This window comes from Myotis myotis, unplaced genomic scaffold (assembly GCF_014108235.1).
Source record: "Myotis myotis isolate mMyoMyo1 unplaced genomic scaffold, mMyoMyo1.p scaffold_m19_p_20, whole genome shotgun sequence".
Classification (NCBI taxonomy): domain Eukaryota; kingdom Metazoa; phylum Chordata; class Mammalia; order Chiroptera; family Vespertilionidae; genus Myotis; species Myotis myotis.
In genome coordinates this window covers 16,182,196-16,201,967 of record NW_023416325.1, presented here as the reverse complement: position 1 = coordinate 16,201,967, position 19,772 = coordinate 16,182,196, and the positions used below count along the sequence as shown (strand labels likewise).

Genomic DNA, 19,772 nt, shown 5'->3' with positions numbered 1-19,772 from the left:
ACTCATTAATATTTCCTGGGGCCCTAACCAGTTTGGCTCAGTGGATAGAGCATCGGCCTTCGGACTCAAGGGTCCCAGGTTTGATTCTGGTCAAGGGCATGTACCTTGGTTGCGGGCACATCCCCAGTAGGGAGTGTGCAGGAGGCAGCTGATCGATGTTTCTCTCTCATCAATGTTTCTAACTCTCTATCCCTCTCCCTTCCTCTCTGTAAAAAATCAAGAAAATATATTTTTTAAAAAATATTTCGTGGGTACTGGTCTCTATCAGATATGATTTGCAAATATTTTCTCTCATTCTGTCTTTCCACTGTTTTAAAAAAAGATTTTTCTATTGATTTTTAGAGAGAGAGAAATGGAAAGGGGAGAGACAGAGAGACTGATCTGAAAGTAAGAACCTTAGAGAGACCAATTAAATGAACCAAGCATGAGGTTGCAAACACTTTATCAGCGATGATTCCATCTCTGATGTTCTCTTCTTAAATAATTTAATATTTTCTGAGAAGAGCCACTGTGGCCTTGTTGTACACAAATTGATTCAAAAACTTCATATCCTCATTTATTTCATTCTAGCATAACCTCATGCAAGACTTCCATAATTTTATTAAATATGAAAGGTGGTATTGGATTTTTTCAAAAATTCTTCCATAGTTCTAAAAATGTAAAGCTTACCCTGGCTGGTGTGGCTCAGTTGGTTGGGCATCATCCCATGCACCAAAAGGTTGCCAGTTTGATGCCCGTTCAGGGAACATGCCCAGGCTAGTTTCGGGCTAAATCCCTAGTAGGAGGCAGTGAATCGATGTTACATTCTCACAATGATGTTTCTCTCTCTCTGTTCCTTTATCTCTAAAAATCAATGAAAAACATTTTTAAATATGTAAAGCTTAATGTCCAGAAGCAAGGGGAGTATTAATTTTAAAGCATCAGCATTTTGCAAACATTCTTGGTAGAAGTCTGCTTTTGCTTTTAAAAAAACATGTCAGTGAACATATTTGCCCAATGAAAGCACCAAAATTCTATCTTTGATATTAAGTTCATAAACACCAGAAGTTTTAAAAAAATTATGTACATTTTCAAAAAGTTTTGCAACTTTGTAATGTAAAACTTTAGCGTCCCTCTGACATTGATAATGTCATCCCTGTTTAACGTAAATATTTTATTTTTCCTTCCATTGAGCCCTAGAGAAGAGAGTAGAGTTTGATTGCAAGTTATAAGAACAACACTAAAAGCATGTCCTATAGGGACAAGAAAAGATGTCAGGTGGGGACATCCAAAGAAAAGGGACCTGTACAAGTCTCCCAGGGAGGGCCATGACTTCTGGACTTCAGGAACAATATTGGTAACATCAAATTTGTTCTTTTCAACTTTGTAATTTTCCTTTGTTTCCACAAATCTGGATAAAAATCTAGAGCCTGGACTTAGCTATACTTTGGAGAATAAGGGAAGGGGGTCTGGGTTTTCATGGCCTGAGCAGGCACAGAGAGGACAGTAGCCACCCATGGAAGGCAGATTAAGGACAGCAAGCAGTCACTGTCAGAGTCTCCTGGGGCAGCAACTGGCTGGGACTTGAGAGACTAGCAACACAGATTATTGGAACCTGTAAGCTAGCATCCCTCAGAATCACCCAGACATAATGGGGAGAGGAATCAGGTGAAAGAATCCGCACTGCATAGAAGCAGTTACACATAATACAGAACACTGAACTGCGAACCTGGCACTTCCAGACCCAATTATCCTACCTTCTCTCCTGCCCACTTAAAAATTGGTCACTTCTCGCCCTAGCTGTTTTGGCTCAGTGGATAGAGCATTGGCCTACAGACCAAAGGGTCCCAGGTTTGTTTCCAGTCGAGGGCACATATCTTGGTTGCAGGCTCATCCCCTGGTCGGGGCCAGGCCCTGGTCGGGGAATGTGCAAGAGGCAACCAATCGATGTTTCTCTCTCACATCAATGTTTCTCTCTTCTTTCCCTCTTTCTTCCACTCTCTCTAAAAGATCAATGGAGCCCTAACTGGTTTGGCTCAGTGGATAGAGCATCGGCCTGCGGACTGAAAGGTCCCAGGTTCAGTTCTGGTCAAGGGCATGTACTTTGGTTGCAGGCACATTTCCAGTAGGAGGTGTGCAGGATGCAGCTGATTGATGTTTCTCTCTCATCGATGTTTCTAACTCTCTATCCCTCTCTCGACCTCTCTGTAAAAAAATCAGTAAAATATATTTTTTAAAAAAAAGATCAATGGAAAAATATACTCGGGTGAGGATTAACAATAACAAAAAATAGTCACTTCCCTGGTATAGTCTATCCTAAAGAGCTTCAACTGCCAATCCCTGGAGTTTGGGGATTTCACATATTTTAAGATTCACCTTGCAATATATAAATATGTCCAATTTTGTCACTTTTTCAAAGGACTTCATTCAAAGAGCTGTTTCCTGCTTTTAGACTGGTCTTGTACACCTGAGGGTTAGTCATAAGAACAGCAATGAAAAATTAAAAAGTCTATACAATTTCTTTATTTGCTAAATTTTTGTCAAATATTGTGATAGGTCTTACTGATGGATTCCCAAATATCTACCTGACTTTTGGTCCTTAACACATGCCATTAAATTTGATAAGAATGATTACCCTGTACCTAAATCATGATTCCCTTGTGTTTGTTAAGTTTTGAAAATACGTGATGTTTATTATCTTTCAGTATACTCACCATCCGCATGTGCATAGTCAGGAAGGTTACCCCTTCTGTTCACTGAAGTGCTTCTTGGCAGAAATCCTCCACACCTTTTCCAAGTCTCTAATGACAAGTTTATATTTGGAGGCACTCAGTTACCCCGTTCTATCCTTGTTCTTGGAGCTCTTGGGTGACGACCAATAGCATGTTTTTCCCATGAATCTTGATCTCTGGCATACAACATTCTGAGATTTGGTTACCAGCAGATCTTGTGACTTGAAAACTTATATAACTGAAGGCTTGATTTTGGATTTTGCTCTGATGTTTAGGATTGTTACACCAAAATAATTAACATAAGCTTCTTAAAAGCAGAAACCAGGTCTTATCCTTTTGTTTGCTCTTATCTGCTCACATAGGGTGGGCAGTTAGAAGAGGGACTCAGCATATGGATCATCAGGGACTGATGCTAAGGAACTTCTCTGAAACTCAACCTGTAGCAACACTGCACCTGAACAAGGTTTTGGCTGTGTCATGTCTAGACCTAGCAGGTGGCATCCAAAGTGGTTACTTTCCTATCCTATGGTTGGCTCTGGTTAAATCCTTCACTTAGTCAACATTTACTGAGCACTTACAATGAGCGGGGCCCTCAGAGCTGAACAAGATACAAACCTGCTGTGCCATGATGTCAGAATGTAATAGGAAAAGGACACTTTCATTGATAATGACTACACAGTGTGGCTTTTGTTTCATTAGTGTCACCAAATAAGAAGCCATGTTCTGGGCAAGCAAAAACATATCAAATGTCTCCCTGGTCACTTTCTTTTTTTCTTTACTGAAGCAAAAGCTCATGAGACAGTGAAGAACGTACTTTCAGTCATACCTGGGGTGGGATGCAGGCCCCGCCCCGTACTAGCTCTTTGGTCTCTGTTTCCTCGTGTACAAGATGAAGGCCTCATAGGGTGAATGAGAGGATTTATTAAGACAACAAATGCAAAGTGTCTATCTAGCATAGTGTCTTGCCCAGGATGGGTAATATTATTGCATATACTTTGTGCTGTCTTAGCAAATAACTACCACACGAAAATAACTACCACACAGAAACATTCCTATGAGTTGTTAATAGACAAAATATCAACTTCAATATAGAATTTAAGGAAAAAACAAATACCACAAATATGATCTCAGCACTTACCTCAATTATCCCAGACCCAGGGTGATCAGACCACCCTGGATCAGATATAACCCCTTCCAGAAAGCCCAAATTAAAGAAACCCCAAGTACTAGGCTGCATGGAGTCTGAAATGATGCTTAATCTGCAAATAACCTTGTGTTTATTTACTTATTTCTTTATTTTAAATTATCTCTTTCAGGAATAGAAACGGTTAGGGCAAATCAAAGTACTCAATAGATAATGTTCCTAAAATAATGCATTGTTGTCACTGGTTTGAATAATCCAGTAATATAGGTACAGATAATACATTATGTCAAACAATGTAGATGGAAGATGGTACGCCGTGAAAAAAATTTCAGATCAAAAAGTGGCCTAAATGAAACAACTAGCAATGATCCATGAGAAAAACTTAGTTTCATGAAATGGGGAAAAGCAAAAATACAGAATATTTCATGTACGATTTCATATATGAATATATAATCAAATTACTAAAGTAAATATTGAAAGCAGGAGTTCTCTTCCTACATAGTATTTCTGTAGATTACACAGCCCCATCAGCACTCCTAGAGCCATCAATTCTCACTTTCTCTTTGCCTTTCTAACCTTCCATTCCTACCAGTACTTGAGGTATTTGATATTCTTTGGTTCTTCCTCAACTACTCTTCTACTTTTGGTTATTTCTGTGCTTCCATTGCTACCATCACTTATGACTCTGGTGGAGGAGGCTCCTCTGGTGGGGGAGGCGCCGCTGGCGGAGGCTCCTCAGGTGGGGGAGGCTCCTCAGGTGGGGGAGGCTTCTCAGGTGGGGGAGGCTCCTCCGGTGGGGGAGGCTCCGCCGGTGGGGGAGGCTCCTCCGGTGGGGGAGGCTCCTCCGGTGGTGGTGGCTCCTCTGGTGGCGGGGGCTCCACTGGTAGGGAGGCTTCTTCTGGTGGGAGGCCTTCCTCAGGTGGGAGGTCCTCCTCTGATGGGATAATCTCTGATTCAAAACTGGTATGCTCTGAACTCAATGTTGTGGAGGCCCCTGGGGTCTCTACTGACTCAATTCCAGCATTAAGACTAATGCAACATATTAATAATATCAATAATAGTAAAAGAAATGAAGGGAGTATGAAAACTATAATACCAAGATTTTGAAATTCAGTCTTAGGTTTAGCAGGACTGCCACCTTCACCTTCACTTAGATTTGCATCAGTTGGTTTAGCAGGGGAACCACTGTCCACACTCCCCCCATTTCCTGGAGTCCTGCAGTCGGGGGGTGCATAGCCAGCCTCACAGTGGCAGTGCCTTACATTGTTACAGACTCCTCTCCCATTGCACATTTCTGCTGGTCTGCAGTCATAGTTGAGCACAGCATGATCAGTGCAGGAGTAATTCATGCAGACTTTGTTTGGGGCACAAGCAGTGCCAGAGTGCACATCTCCCTCATCAGGGATATCAGTAATGTTATAGACATCCAAGCTCCAGCAGAAGTCACCTTCATAAGGAATCTGGATCAGTGTGTGATGGGGTTTGATGGATGGGACCCATCTAATATTTGTACATATAATTTTCCCACAAAATACATTATCATCAAAACACTTAACATATGTTGACATTGCCGAGGTGGGATGCCCACAGTTTCCAAACCGGTCCCCTTTGCTGTTCATTGAAATGTAACAGTTTTCTGGGGCTGACCGTGCAGTGTCCCCATACATAGCCATGCATTGATTATCAGGGTTCCTGCATTGACCCCCAACACAGTAGTGCAGTCTACCGCACGACGTCCCATCTTGCTTATAGGTGTCTGTGGGGCACTCTGCAGAGGTACCATCACAATACTCTGGGAGGTCACACTCTCCCAAAGCAGAACGGCACATGAATCCCTTATTCTTCAGTCGGCAACCAAAACAGCAGAGTCCATCACTACATTCTGCACTCCCCTTCAGGCTACATGTCTGGTCACAGCACGGGTCAGTGTAACAGGCAGAACCACAGTCACACTGCTCCTCACCCTCCACCACACCGTTTCCACAGTAGGAATCCCTACGCAAGCGGCCTTTGTGCCGCTGAGGGTTGTTAAATAGGCAGGCCCCTCTGTGTTCCTGGAGGAACTGGTAGAAGTCGTCAGAGCTACAGTTGCTGAAGCCACTTTCTTTAGTGATATTGTCACGCATGAGGCAGAGGGGTTTGTCTTTACAAATGCAGGCTGAGTGGTCGTGCCGAATACCCAAGTTGTGCCCAAGCTCATGGACCATGAGCGCTGCAAACAGCAGGACATCTTCATGATGGAAGGATTCAACAGCTGCTGCAAACCCACTTGAGCAGGCACCATTGAGAAATGCCTGTCCCATACCCTGTGCAGGATGCTGTCCGACAATCATGTGGGCAACATCATGCTTCACACGATGGAGGAGCTTCTCTTGTCTCCAGCTGTTGAAATTCCCGAGTGTAACTTGCAGGTCCACTGGGACCTCTATGAGGTCCCCCTCGGTCCAAATCTCCATTCCAGCCAGCACCACCTCTGTGTTTATTCCCCTAGTGAAGCTGTTGGCCAGGGCAATGATGTGCATCACCCTCTGGACCGTCTCATTGACGTTACTGCCCCACATTCGGAACCGCTGGTTGTTGACCACAACAAACATCTCCACATACTTGGTGAGTGACCACAAGTAGGACAGCTCCTGTAGACCGCCAGGCTTCTTGCTCCCTTGTTGTCTGCTGGTGGACACCACTGGGCTGTCTTTGGAAGTGACACTGCAGAAGACTGGAGCTTGATGGGCCATGGTGTACAACACATGTTCAAACTGTTTTGAAGAGTCCATGGGCTCAATGCCATAGGATTTTCCCTCCTTAATCAGGATGCCCCTGAGGCCTGAACAGGTGTTGACAGAAACAAAAGAACCCGGGACTCCTTCTATGTAGCCTTCATAGTGACAGTCATGTGAGATGGAAGGCATTTCTTGTCCCAGGATGCCATTGTGGTAGCTGAAGACTGGAAAGTTCTTGATAAAATAGTCTGTCTTCACTTTCAGGTGAATCAGCTGTTTCTGGCCCTGCATAGATATCATGTAGGATGTATTTTTCTCTTGGCCATCCCTTTCCTGAAATATCAGCCCCTTGGGAATAATTATTTCATAGAAAGTATAATATACTGATCCCAGGTCACAGTACATACTTGGCAGGAAAACCACCAATAGTATCACAATTCCCAAACGGATACATGAAGATCCTGGCACTGGCCCCAGCCTTAAGTCCCTCTTCTGCTGAGCCCAAGTCTGTAACTTGATCTTACCCTTTTTCAAGGCCACTTGGTTTTTCCATAGAGAAGGCCGTATAGAGGCAGAATCTCTCATAGAGGTGGCCACTGACATGGCCCTAGTGATCAGTTGATGATGCAGGGCCTGTGTCCATCAGCAACAGCTTTCCTTGGCATGCTGAACCTTGGAGATTGAGATCTAATCTGGCTCCCTTATGGGTGACTGCTTCCCAACTCGGTCTTACAAGTTTGAGGCTGTCTTTATACTCTTGCTTCCCTCTTGATCTTCAGTTGTTGCCTTCGTCCAAACAGCAACAGCTTTAATGCTCCTTGTCTAAGTTCCCTTTATCCTCACAGAGACATATACCAAGTAGAAAGTCTGTAATGATTCAGCCAGTACTTTAACTCTGATAAATTATCCTTATCCTCAGTCCAGGCCACAGAACTCCCTGATATCCGTTAATCTGCTCATTCTTTGAAACCCAACATTCTGGCAGGAGGTTGGGGGGAAGGGGACAGGGATTCTTGGGGGATCTATGAGCAGGACAAAGTTCTCTGTTGCCCACTACCTCTTTTCCTCATTTCTGTTGTAATACAGGGTACTGTTTCTCAGTCCAGCCCTTCACTGTATCATTTTTTTTGCCTTTAATTTTTAAAAAAATCACATGCAGATTCACAAATTCTCCCTTCTTAGCCTTTGTTCATAAAAGATGAAGTTAGACATTTTGTATCTAAATATAAACGTAATTGTTATCTTCTAAGAAGTTTTCCTATCATAGAGACATATTAAGTATTAAATGAAATGAGTTCAGTTTCACCATGGAGGTAGTTTAAGTGACTGGGATCAAAGTTCATTTCTTCTCAACTGTCCCAACATAAAAACAAGCTGATTATTAACCAACTACCTAGATACCATTTCATCAAGAAAATAAAAGTGTATTCTATAAGACCTTTGAAGAGATTTCTTCACTTTTGTAACTAAAATTAAACTCTAATCTCTGTACAAGTCCACAGGTTTTATCTTAATATCCTGGTGTATTCAACCGTACAAATTTAAAAGGTAAAAAGGCAGGGAAAAGCCCTATCCACAACCCTTGTCCAGTTATTTTCCTGTGCATACTAAAATGAAGTTAAATAAAACTCTAGATCCTTTACTTTGCATAAAAATAATTTATATTAAGTCAATATTTACAATATAAAATAAGGGTTGAGTACAAGTTTAACACACACACAAAATGGGAAACTACCCTATCTCAGAATGATATGATACCACAAGATCTCAAATATGAGCATGAGCAGATCAACTCATTAACTATCCCCAATTAATATTTAAGTCCTCATATAGATAAAATTTATCATTAGCATCTAGCAAGAAAATTTATACTGTCATGTCACAAACCTATTTTAAAATTTTACAGCAAAAAGGTGAAATGATTTCTAGCTGGATTTCTTTTTTCTTTGTAGTTCATATAAGTGGAAAGAACGCCTCTTAAAATTATGTAATTTAGAAATTATCAGATTTAAGGTGCTTCCCTGTGTCTTAACCAAAACAGGCAGGGCAAATTAGGTTAAGTCATTTTATGGGATGAAAGAATTAAATCAATAATGAAAGAAAACCTCTACTTTTTAAATAAATAAAAATATAATTAAAATTAAATATCCAAGTTTCCAGTTCCCAAATTGAAACACATTTTCTTGAATAAATAACACACATGTAAGCATTCATACACAAGGTCTGATTTAAATCATTTGACTTCTTCTTTAACTAATAATTTCTTCAACTTGTTCTTTCTCAAATAAATACAAGAACAAAACTGTTTAAGAGGAAGTTCCTCCTATGTTTCAAACAATAAATTTCTGGCAGATATTCTCCTATGCTTATACAATATGTTAGCCAGGGAGATATACAAGTTGTTTTACATCAAGCAGAGTTATAACTATGGTAATGTCTAGAGGTATTTGAGTGATAAGTAATGGTTTTAGTAAGCAGAGGTTAGCAAATCATGTGGCAAAACTAGAGACTCTAACCTTCTGCCTACAAAAACTGTTCTGACAATATGAACTTTCTGTAAGTTTAGGGGCATCAGAGAGACAGGCCAGAAGAGACAAGGACAATTTTTGTCTCACTTTCAGTTACAGATTTTGCTTTATCAGTGAACGTGACTGGTATGTTACGGCATCACTTGCTACTGGCCTACAAACTCTCTCCACAGAGAAAACTCTGAACACCAAACAGTGGAGCTCTGTCCAGGGTAGGACCCACTGTTGAGTTATGACAGCCTTCGCGTCTGCAGGGTATTCACAGACTTCCAGCTTGGGGCTCATCTGGACATGTCTGGAGACAGTGCACATTTGGGGGCCAGATTAATTCACCCTGAAACAACTGATACATGGGCAACTGCTGCTCAAAGTAAACAGAATGCATCATTTGGGATACCCTGCAAAACCACTTGAGCCCAAAGGTGCCATTGGGATACCCAGCTACCACTCATGCCCAAAATTCACCACACCCTGAAGGGGAAAAAAATCATCCTGAGCCATTAGAAGACACATAAACAACAAATTGGAGAAGTTCATGGTAGACTGGGCATGCTAGAAAGTTACTCTGAAGAAAAAGAAGGGTAGCAAAGTATCCCTAGTGAATACTGAACCTGTGCCCTAAGATAAGAAAAACAACAGGTAGTCAGTTGTTCGAGAAACAAGTGCAGTTTTTCCTGATTACAAGAAGTGATTTGTAAGATTGCATTTCATTGAAAAATAGAATATAATTCAACCCTTAATTCAACTTTTAGCTAAGTTTTATGGTCAGCAAATAAAACATTTCCCTGCTGCCTAATTCTTAAATTTTGCCATGTTTAAAAGTACTGAATATTCCTTACAGGGTATCCATTCACCTAATATTAGTGAGTCTTACCTAAAAAAATACCTGAACTACAAATTCTCCAAAATAAAAGGGAACCAATGTAAAAAGGTAATTCTTAAAAGATACTTTGTATTATTATAATATATTTGCACAGTTACATACATATATAGGCCATACTAACCAAATGTCACCTAGATGACATTCTCAGCAAAATGAGTTAGCTCTGTGGGGTAGATTTTGATTGAAGAGAATGTGACAGAATAAAACTAAATATCTGAGCCTACCGATCCTTTCCCTCTGCTTTGCGAATTGGAGTTTGTCTATTAGCTAGCTCTTCTTAGGAACACAGCCTAACTTCTAAAAAAAATTTTTTTAAACATGATGTTATGGAAGTCCATTTGTACAACAAAAAAACAAACAAACAGAAAAGCATCCAGCCTTGATTTCCGTTCAAACAGCTGAACTTGGCCAGAAGCATGCTTCCCGATAATGAAGGTGGCAGAACAAAATAAGTGCAGCCCAGAGGATGCCGACATGAAACCTAGGCAGAAACATTACAGAAAAAAAGGGCAGCTTTAAGAGGAAAAAAAACCTGGACCCTATTAGATGCTAATCCAAAAGTCCACTTTTCATAAAATGTTACTTTCTCAGAAAAACCACCCCCTAAGTGGGCCAGAAGAACAGGGAAAGGACATAGGAAGCAATGGAGCTGGTGAGGGCTGCCAGGAAGGAGAGAGGAAAAGTAGGGTCTCAGGGGAAAGGAAACTGAAATTTTGATTAAACATAAAAAGAATAAACTCAAAAGATAATCCATTAGATTTAAGAATCACACCAATTCCTTTTAACAAATATGGCCAATAAAAACAAAAGTGTTACCACTTTTCTCTTAGGAATTAGGGACAACAAAATGAAGGCTCAGCTCCCTGCCTCTCCCATCATGGGAGCCAACATCTTGTGAATTTCAGCAGACAGTCTGTAACATGGATCCACAAACATTTCTTGGCATCAGGGCTAATCTACCAATAGTGCAGAGAGTAAATACACAGGGCAATTAAAACCAAATTCCACAGTATTTGATTCAACTGTTTACTAAGGAGAAAGATCAGTATAGTTGGTCCTTTGTCTACCGCTGACAAGTGGTTTTTATATACTTTATTACAAATAAAACAATCTTGCTTGATATAATATCTGTCATTTTACAGACATGACTAAGGAGTCCTAAAATAATGTATATTTCTAGGAGCTAAGCTTTTCTTAAAAACAAACAAATGAACTATACTATTAGTAAATACCATTATCTAAATCTATACAGCATCTTTAAGCAATGTGAAAATGAAATGATTTATTAATTTACATAAAAATTACTTTATACATTAAAGAATAGTTTTTCAGATTATAAAAAAACAAAGTCTGAAGCTGTCATTATTGGGATTCATGGGATGTGGTTTGTTCCTCTATCACTTGCTTCACAATTTCTGCCAGTTTTAGTCGATCTACTTTATCTGTGAATCCACGACCTGAAAGCCAAGAAAGAAAAAGATCAATCTCCAAACTGTTTGGGAGGAGATAGGTTCTTGACAGGAACCCAGTAAGGTACACCTTACCAGTGTCCAATTCACCTTCACAATGGAGGAACCGTCCCAACACCGATCAAAAGCAGTTCAGACCCCCCATTTTGCAAGTAGCAATTAAGCAGTTCCATTAACCTGGCAGTAAAAATCCAATGTTCAGTACAACAGCAAACAAGGAAACTATGAAGAGAAAGGTCTTTGTAATATATATGTTTGACAAAGGACTCGTATCAAGAATATATAAAGAACTCATACATCTATAAGAAAGATATAACTCAACAGAAAAACTAGCAAAAGAATAGGTACTTAACAAAAGAGGAAATCTAAATGGCCACTAAACATCTTTAAAGTGCTAAAGTTCATTAGGGAAAGGCAAAGTAAAATGACATTGTAATACCACTATCATCTATCCAGAATGACTAAAATAAATAGAAAGATAGACGAGAGTTGATGTGGAAGCAGGGTAAGTTAACCTTCAAACACTACTAGTGGAAGTATCAACCAGAATAACCACTTTGGAAAACTCTTAGCAGTACCCACTAAAGCCAAACAGATGAATACCTCCATGAACCAGCAATCCAATCCTAGATATATAAGAGGTAAGAGAAATTAGTTCAGCAAAACATTCTTCAAAAGATAACACACAAGAGCATTCATAGCAGCCCTTTTCTTAATTACCAAAACTTGGAAATAACTCAAAATGTCCAACAGTAGACTACCTATGTACACACACACACACACACACACACACACACACACAAAGGGTGGGCAAAAGTAGGTTAAATTACCAGCCACCACTATCAGAAGTAAGGATACAAAAAAAGAATAAGAAATAATAATGCAAATACATAATACAATCAATAAATAATAAAAGAATAAACTTTTGCATACTAACAACTGTAAACCTACTTTTGCCCGTGTGTGTGTGTGTGTGTGTGTGTGTGTGTGTGTGTGTGTGTAGAGAGAGAGAGAAATATATATTGAGAATATATATATATATAGAGAGAGAGAGAATGAGAATGATCTGCTGCTACACACAAGGCTGAATCTCACAAATATAATGTTAACTAAAAGAAGCCAGACACAAAAGAACAGACATGTGTGATTCCATTTATATAAAATATAAATCAATAGTACTAGCAATCAGGATTGTGATAACCCTTGGGGGTGGGAGGTAGTGACTAGAAGAGAGTCCATGTCCACTACATGTTCTAGGGACTAGTTATATGGAATGTTCATTTTGTAAAAATTCATCAACAGTACACACTTCAAATGTGATCACTTTTCTGTATTGATATTTCAAAATCTTTTTTAAAAAAAACATGCCAGGGAAGCTAATTTCTTCCAGGCTATCACTGGATTTCTCTTGTCCAAGAACCAAGTCAGGCTCTAGCTGGTTTGGCTCAATGGATAGAGTGTTGGCCCCCAAATTGAAGGGTCCCAGGTTTGATTCCAGTCAAGGGCATGTATCTTGGCTGCAGGCTCGAGTGTGAGGGAGGCAACCAATCTATGTGTCTCTCTTACATCGATGTTTCTGTCTCTCCCCTTCTCTCCCAAACTCTCTAAAAATCAATGGAAAAATATCTTCCGGTGAGAATTAACAACAATAAAAAAATAGCTCCAGGTAGGCCTGCAGAGATTCGTACCCTTTCTAAACAATCACTTCATTGTATTCCTGGGGAAAGAAGTAATTAAGACTCCTACCATTCCAGCTGAAGCTTTGCAGAGTGTCTCTCAGGAGTTTGCATTCCCGGTTATACTTCCAAGCCTCTTGCATTACTTCATTCAGCTTTTCATCTTCATTCTCGCCTATTGATAAAGATGAAGAAGTTGCATTTCCCTGCAGCATTATGGGATTTTAGTGTCAGAGATGGAAGGACATGATGTTCAACGTGTTGAAAAGTGATGACTAAAGGTACAAACTTCACCAGCCACTGCTGTTCCTGCTAATGTCTACATGACATATAAACCACTTCTGGTCTTTGAACTCGTCTACTGGGACAGCCTCACACAAATCCTCTGATGGCCCCAGAGTCTTCGCACTGGGGGATGGGAATAGGCAGTGTCAGACTACTGCTGAGCAAAAACAGCTTAGGTCTCTGGTTAACCTAATGGACCAAGAGATAGAGGAAGAACAAAGCTGAGCAGGCTACCTTCTTTCTCCTAAGCTCATTTCTTACTCTGGAAGGCTATTGGAGGTACACTAAATATGAGTTCCCTGAAAATGCAAGAAGTAGGAAGACAGGTCAACCCAACAGTTTTCTGGCCTACTACTTAAAGGATCTCTTTCATCTGCTGAGAAAAGCCCATTACACCCCACTGAGTGGGGAAAGAACATATTGAAAGCAAACTCTCACTCAAAAGAATCCACATGTAAGTCACACTCTGCCCATCACATGAGTAGCAGCAGAGTCCACTTCTGACCTGGGGGCGTATTCTCTTTATATTCACAAGTTAATAAAGCCTTGAACTCTAATGGCTCTGGAAATGACGTCTCCTGAGCTTTTCAACACTGAACTTGACCCTGTCCACAGTCTCCATTCTCCATCACATGCCCTCATTAATAAACCGAGAAAATATAAAATTATATGCTGCACCTGGCACTGGCAATTAAACCTAAATTACAAATGTCACAAAAAAACAAAGGAAGGGTAGAATTTACCCTAACCCATCATCCACTCTTTTGAATGGGTAAAGACTGATTTATATAATGTACTTACTTTCTTATACACAAAGATGAAACAGACAACCTCAAATTAAACCACTCCTTTTGTCATGTGCATGCATGCACATGTACACACACACACACACACACACACACACACACACACACACACAGCATTTGTAAATGGTGTGACCTTTACCAGCCTGGGGGAGAATACATTGAGCAATCACATCACGGAGCTTTTCCAAGGCAACATTTGAATCCTCGGTTCCATTCTCACGATCGTGGATATACACACCATCCTTTGGCCTGGTGCTTTAAAAGTTTGGGGGAGAGATAATAACAAGGTAAGACCCAAAAACCTAACACTCAACAGATGTTAACTCTAAACATAAGGCAACAGATTTTTCAGAAAATTAACAATAGAGCATCTCCAACTTTTGATGCTATTTAAACAGCTTATTCTTCCCACCCTCTTAAGAGGCAGCTCACTAGTTGAGCATCAACCTATGAACCAGGAGGTCACAGTTTGATTCCTGGTCAGGGCACATGCCCGGGATGTGGGCTCAATCTCCAGTGGGGGGCATGCAGGAGGCGGCTATCAATGATTCTCTCTCATCATTGATGTTTTTCTCTCTCTCTCCCTCTCCCTTCCTCTCTGAAATCAATAAAAATATATATATATTTTTAAAAAGGCAGAAAATGGGCCTCCCAACCATGAACGAGAATAAATGAAATAAGCTCAGTTACCCAAGTAATTTCCTCTTCCTCAGAATGGGGTTGTTCACAGAGTGCAAGGGTTTGAGGCTGACTTTCGGATCCTGGATTCGCATGTTGGCCAACTGTTCCGCATGAGCCTGCTGGATTCCTGCAACCACCGCCTGAATACAAACACTGTCGTCAATTTTTCATATTCATTTCTGAGTACCTAGAAAACCTATCTAAGAGCATGGGAAGGAGCTCAAGGAACTAAGAAGGCAATTTCACTACTATGCTGGCAGTATATAAATTTTGATAAAGCAGAGATTCTTCCCCGTGGGCCAGTAGGGTCCAGAAGAAATATTAACAAGGCTCATGCTCACAGTCATTGGCAAGGGCAAGTATAAAGAGAGGCAAACGTGTACATCAGAGAAAAGGCTGGCAAGCTACTGCCCGAGAAGCCTCCCAGCTTGCCTCCAAAGTGTAGAGAGGCCCTGATGGCTCAGAACCCCAACTGTTTCACACTGAGTGTGGTAAACACTCAAGCACTGGTCTATACACCAATTAATTTATAATGAGAAATAACTGTCACAAAGTGTAGAACTCTTGAAATCTGTGTTTTTATGACCAATGCTTGGTCTCACTACGGGCAAACCAATGAGGGAAGACAAATACTCAGCAGAAAGCTTTGTAAGAACTAGATGATCCCATTTTTTTGTATTTTTTTGAAAAGGACAAATTCTTGAGTGTGTGAGGGTCTCCCCAGAAAAACATCAGGAAGGATACATCACACCATAGATTAGCTCACTTCTGAGGGGTGAGATTAAGGCAAGGAAATAAAAGGGAACTTTTGCTTTTTATTTTATATATCTCTGCTCTGTTTGAATTTCAACAATAAATTCTGACCATTTAAAAAAGCAGTTCCAAAAAAAAACAAAAAGCAGTTCCTTGTTAAGCGTGCTTTTAGATCAGGAAGAGTTTACAGGAACTATAAACAGTTGCCCTGGCTACCCCCCTCTGGACCCTCATATCTATTTATTCATGAGTGATGGCCCAACCAGAAAGATGGGAATAATTCAAGGGCACAAGTTCAGGCTCCATCTCCTAGCCAGGGCTTAGATGGACACTATTCAACATCTGCATATGTGGCCATTTTTCCAAAGCTGACCTACCCACATCACGACCACATCATTCTTTAACAACAGGAATACACTGTCAACGTTGAAGTTCCATCTTAAAGGCCTAAGAGCCACTTTTTCTCATTAACAAGATTCTCCAAATCCATACTTGGCTTCATTATGCACTAATTTTAAAATAACTACAGAAGGCAATTATTTCTTCATGTCCAAAATTTTGAAGAAAGCTACATTGAAAACTCATGTACTGACAAACAGAGGATACAAATAATCCCTTTGGATTTAGACTGACCAAACCATTTTTGCACTACTGGGCATATTTACTAACCAGTAAGGTAACCGTACACAAATCTGAGATGGCAGAGAATTCTGTTCCTTCCAGCTCTCCTTTCTCTCCCATAAACTAAGGGAGGTCTTAGCATTCTCTTTTCCTGTTCACTCATTCTTTGTCACACTTTAACCTCATCCCTTTTAAGAGGGTAGCATTCTCCCTGGCCAGGTTGGCCTGTTTGCCCCTGCCTTTGCCTCTCAGCCACACTCTGTTTCCGGACCACAAATCTCATTTGAGTGTCCATCTACCACTTGAAACAATATCTGAAACCTAAAAGATTTCCCTTCACTCAAACTAGCCTCATTCTTGGTTTTCCTCTATTTGTTGATGGCACTACCTGATGTGCTACCCAACTGTTCCCTTATATCTAGTCAGTCACCAAAAATTGTAGAAAATTGTCTTCAAAAGTATTGAGCCAATTCATTCATCTCTACTTCTCTGCTCTCAGAGCCGCCCCTCAGATTCTAAATTACCACAGAAGTCTTAAGTTGGCAAGTCTGCAAGTCTGGTTAACCATTCCTAAACACCTTCCCTATGCAAACATCTTCTCAAATTTCTACAATGGACTCTCAGCTACATCCTAGTAAGATAAGACTAGCCTGGCCATCAATCCATGACCCAGGAAGTCAGTATTCAATTCCAGGTCAGGGCACATGCCCAGGTTGCAGGTTTGATCCCCAGTAGGGGGCACACAGGAGGCAACTGATCGATGATTCTTTCTCATCATTGGTGTTTCTCCCTCCCTCTTCCTTCCTCTCTGCTATCAATAAAATTTTTTTTTTTTAAATGTAAGACCTGTCTACTTTCAAAGCCTGGTCCTGTCACATGCATCTCACTGACTTCCCATTAATGAAGTTAGGTTGTTTTTCCCACTGACGATCATAGGGAGGATATTCCTTTGAGTGTTGTGCTCCCTTAGTGTATAGTTACCAGGCCTTGATCTGGGTCTTTTATGGGAAGCTCTTTATTTCCAACCCTCATCTTCAGGAAACCAGAGATACTTCTCTGGAAAAGACTGCATGTTCTACATTGTTTTGCTGTTAACCCCTCACTAAGTTGAGTTCCCAGCATTCCTTCTCAACTCAACCTTATCTGCCAACAAAATAAGTATCATTCAAACCCTTATGCATGGAGGGTGGGGGCGGCTGGGGAGAGGTCAATGGGGAAATAAGGAGACTTATATAATACGTTAAACAATAAAGAACTAAAACAAAAACAAAAACACACCTTATCCATCATCACTTGAGCAGAGGGTAGAACATTATCCAGGGCCTCAGTCGAGTTTAGCCAGGGGTGGTCCAACACTCCCTCAATGGTGAGTCTTTCCTCTGGTTTGACCTTCAAGAGCCTGTGGAGAAAAGGCCAACAGGGCTGCCATGTTCAGTTGCTTCCAGACAACCAGGAAGTTCTGGGGTCTCACACTACCCAGCTCTAGTTTCTGACTTTCTTCCAACTCCTACAAGCCTAGGCTTTCCATCTGCAGAGCAGGGGTGGGGTTCTAGTCTCTAACCACTAGCTGTGAGGGCTCTGTGTCCCTAGGCGGTCCTTTCCATCTGTACAAACAAAATGAGGTAAAAGTGGTAGGAAAAAACTTAACCCAGATATACTTCAGCCCAGTAATTAATCCCATATGTAGGATTAATAAAATAATCCTACATATCGCTCACAGTTCCTGAGACCCTGAATCTCCATATTGATGTTTTTAGGGTAGTGAGCTCTAATTGCCAAAATGGACTGAGAGTGCTCTTTTGGCTAATAGTGGCTATAAAATTAGTTGAAGGGTCAGGAGGTTCTGAAAACCCAGGTTGCTACTTGTGGTAAAATGTCGATGTTACCATATGGCAGGACATGAGCCTTTTATTCCAGAAACATTCTAAAGCTAAATACCTAGAAACTCTGAGAAGGGGATGGCATTTCCTTCTAAGCCTAGTGTATTGCTCTGATCCGACTTCTTTACATCTTACTAGTATGTATTCATGCTGATGCAATTCCTAGCTCATCCCAGCATGCTCCTTGGGCTATTTACAGCACCTCCTTCCAACTACATATCCTCCCGTTCCAAATGTCAGAGTCAGGACAACATGCCTATTTCCTCTTTTATTCTGGATCATTCTGAACAAACAGCTTCAGATTCTAAAGAAAGTATTCATATTGCTCTAGTGATAGTCTACAGAACTGATAAAGAACCACTTAAAGGATATTGATATTTTGGTTAAGTAGCCGAAAAGACAGCATGGGAAGACAGGTGGTGATTTAAATACTGCCTCCACCTTCCTAAAAAACTTTTGCTTATATGTTTTAGAAACTAGCCCCTCTTTAGAAAATAGGCCCCCTAATCATCAGAACAAGCTCACTTATGAAAGGGAGTAATTTCCATAGAGAAAGGACTGTACTGTCAGGAGACAGTTCCCAGATATTGCCCCTTTAATGCTTATCTTTATCACATTACAAATGAAGCAACTGAAACCAAAAAAGGAAAAATTGCTGAGTGAAACCAAGCAATAGGAATACTAGAGCAGTGCCCAAGACCCAGGCAGCTGAGCCTTCCACATATACCTCAACTTTAGGTCTGACTTCTTACCTACCCTCCAGCTACCAAAGGGTTCTGAATGTCAACTGTCCCTCATCTACTTATTAGCCCTAATTCTTCTAACTCTTCCCATCTTCATATATGTCAGAGCAACCAACTAGCAGTGAGAAGGCTGGAGGGTGGGGCCCAGGCCCCACACCATCAATCACATACTCCCACAGCACCAAGAAATGAAAAGCCAAAAGCATTGTTATCATCTTAATACCCCAGTTCATTCCTAACGTCCATCCCAAATGATTGGCTTACAGACAAGGGGGCACACAGGGGTCAGGGAGTAGAGATTTATCACTAAGGCCCTGAATTAATGCTCACAGAGACACTGGCTACTGAAGGACCTGGGTTCACAACCCAGGGATAAATTCTAGGAATAGAACAGGAGGGAGCAAAGCTCCATTTCCACGAAGGTGTGGACACTGAGAACCCTCATCTCAGGCTCCAGGGGTAAGATTTCTGTGATGCTAAATAGGAACGAACATGCCTAAGAAACAAATGACTTTTCTCTACCCAACATTCCCTGTGTTCCAGCACCTTAAGGCTTCCTTGGTCTCCCCGCCCAGTGGCCCAGGAACTCACTTCCTCACAACATCTTTGGCCATCTCTGAGATCTGGCTCCACTCTTCCTCTGGGAACTCAAAACTGCCTGTCATGATCTTTCTCCGCATGTCCTTTGGGATAGTCCGGCTGTGATGTTTGGAGTAAAAAGGAGGGTATCCACACAACATCACGTAGATAATCACTCCTAAGGACCATAAATCACAGCTCTGAAAGCAAAGAGAAAATGGTCACTCTTAGCAGAGGCACAGCTCCAACATAAAGCCTCCATGGCTGGCCGACATACACAGGATGAGCTATCC

At 41.0% G+C, this 19,772-nt stretch overlaps 1 protein-coding gene across 10 annotated transcripts in view; it reads right to left on the bottom strand.

The window, feature by feature from the left end:
* Window positions 1-2,188: 2,188 nt before the first annotated feature.
* MAPKAPK5 (MAPK activated protein kinase 5) overlaps window positions 2,189-19,772 on the bottom strand; it is a 34,142-nt gene continuing 16,558 nt past the window's right edge. For 2 of the 10 annotated variants that reach the window (XM_036354281.1, XM_036354283.1), the window contains 6 exons: window positions 19,492-19,679; window positions 17,556-17,676; window positions 14,913-15,043; window positions 14,356-14,477; window positions 13,202-13,306; window positions 10,999-11,443 (listed from right to left, as the gene is read on the bottom strand). In XM_036354281.1, the coding sequence (XP_036210174.1) occupies window positions 11,349-11,443; window positions 13,202-13,306; window positions 14,356-14,477; window positions 14,913-15,043; window positions 17,556-17,676; window positions 19,492-19,679 (762 nt within the window). In that variant the 3' untranslated portion in view covers window positions 10,999-11,348. Of the gene's footprint in view, window positions 11,444-11,530; window positions 11,678-13,201; window positions 13,307-14,355; window positions 14,478-14,912; window positions 15,044-17,555; window positions 17,677-19,491; window positions 19,680-19,772 lie in introns of those variants that run through there. The other 8 variants (XR_004974913.1, XR_004974915.1, XR_004974916.1 and 5 more) reach the window with 8 other exon arrangements.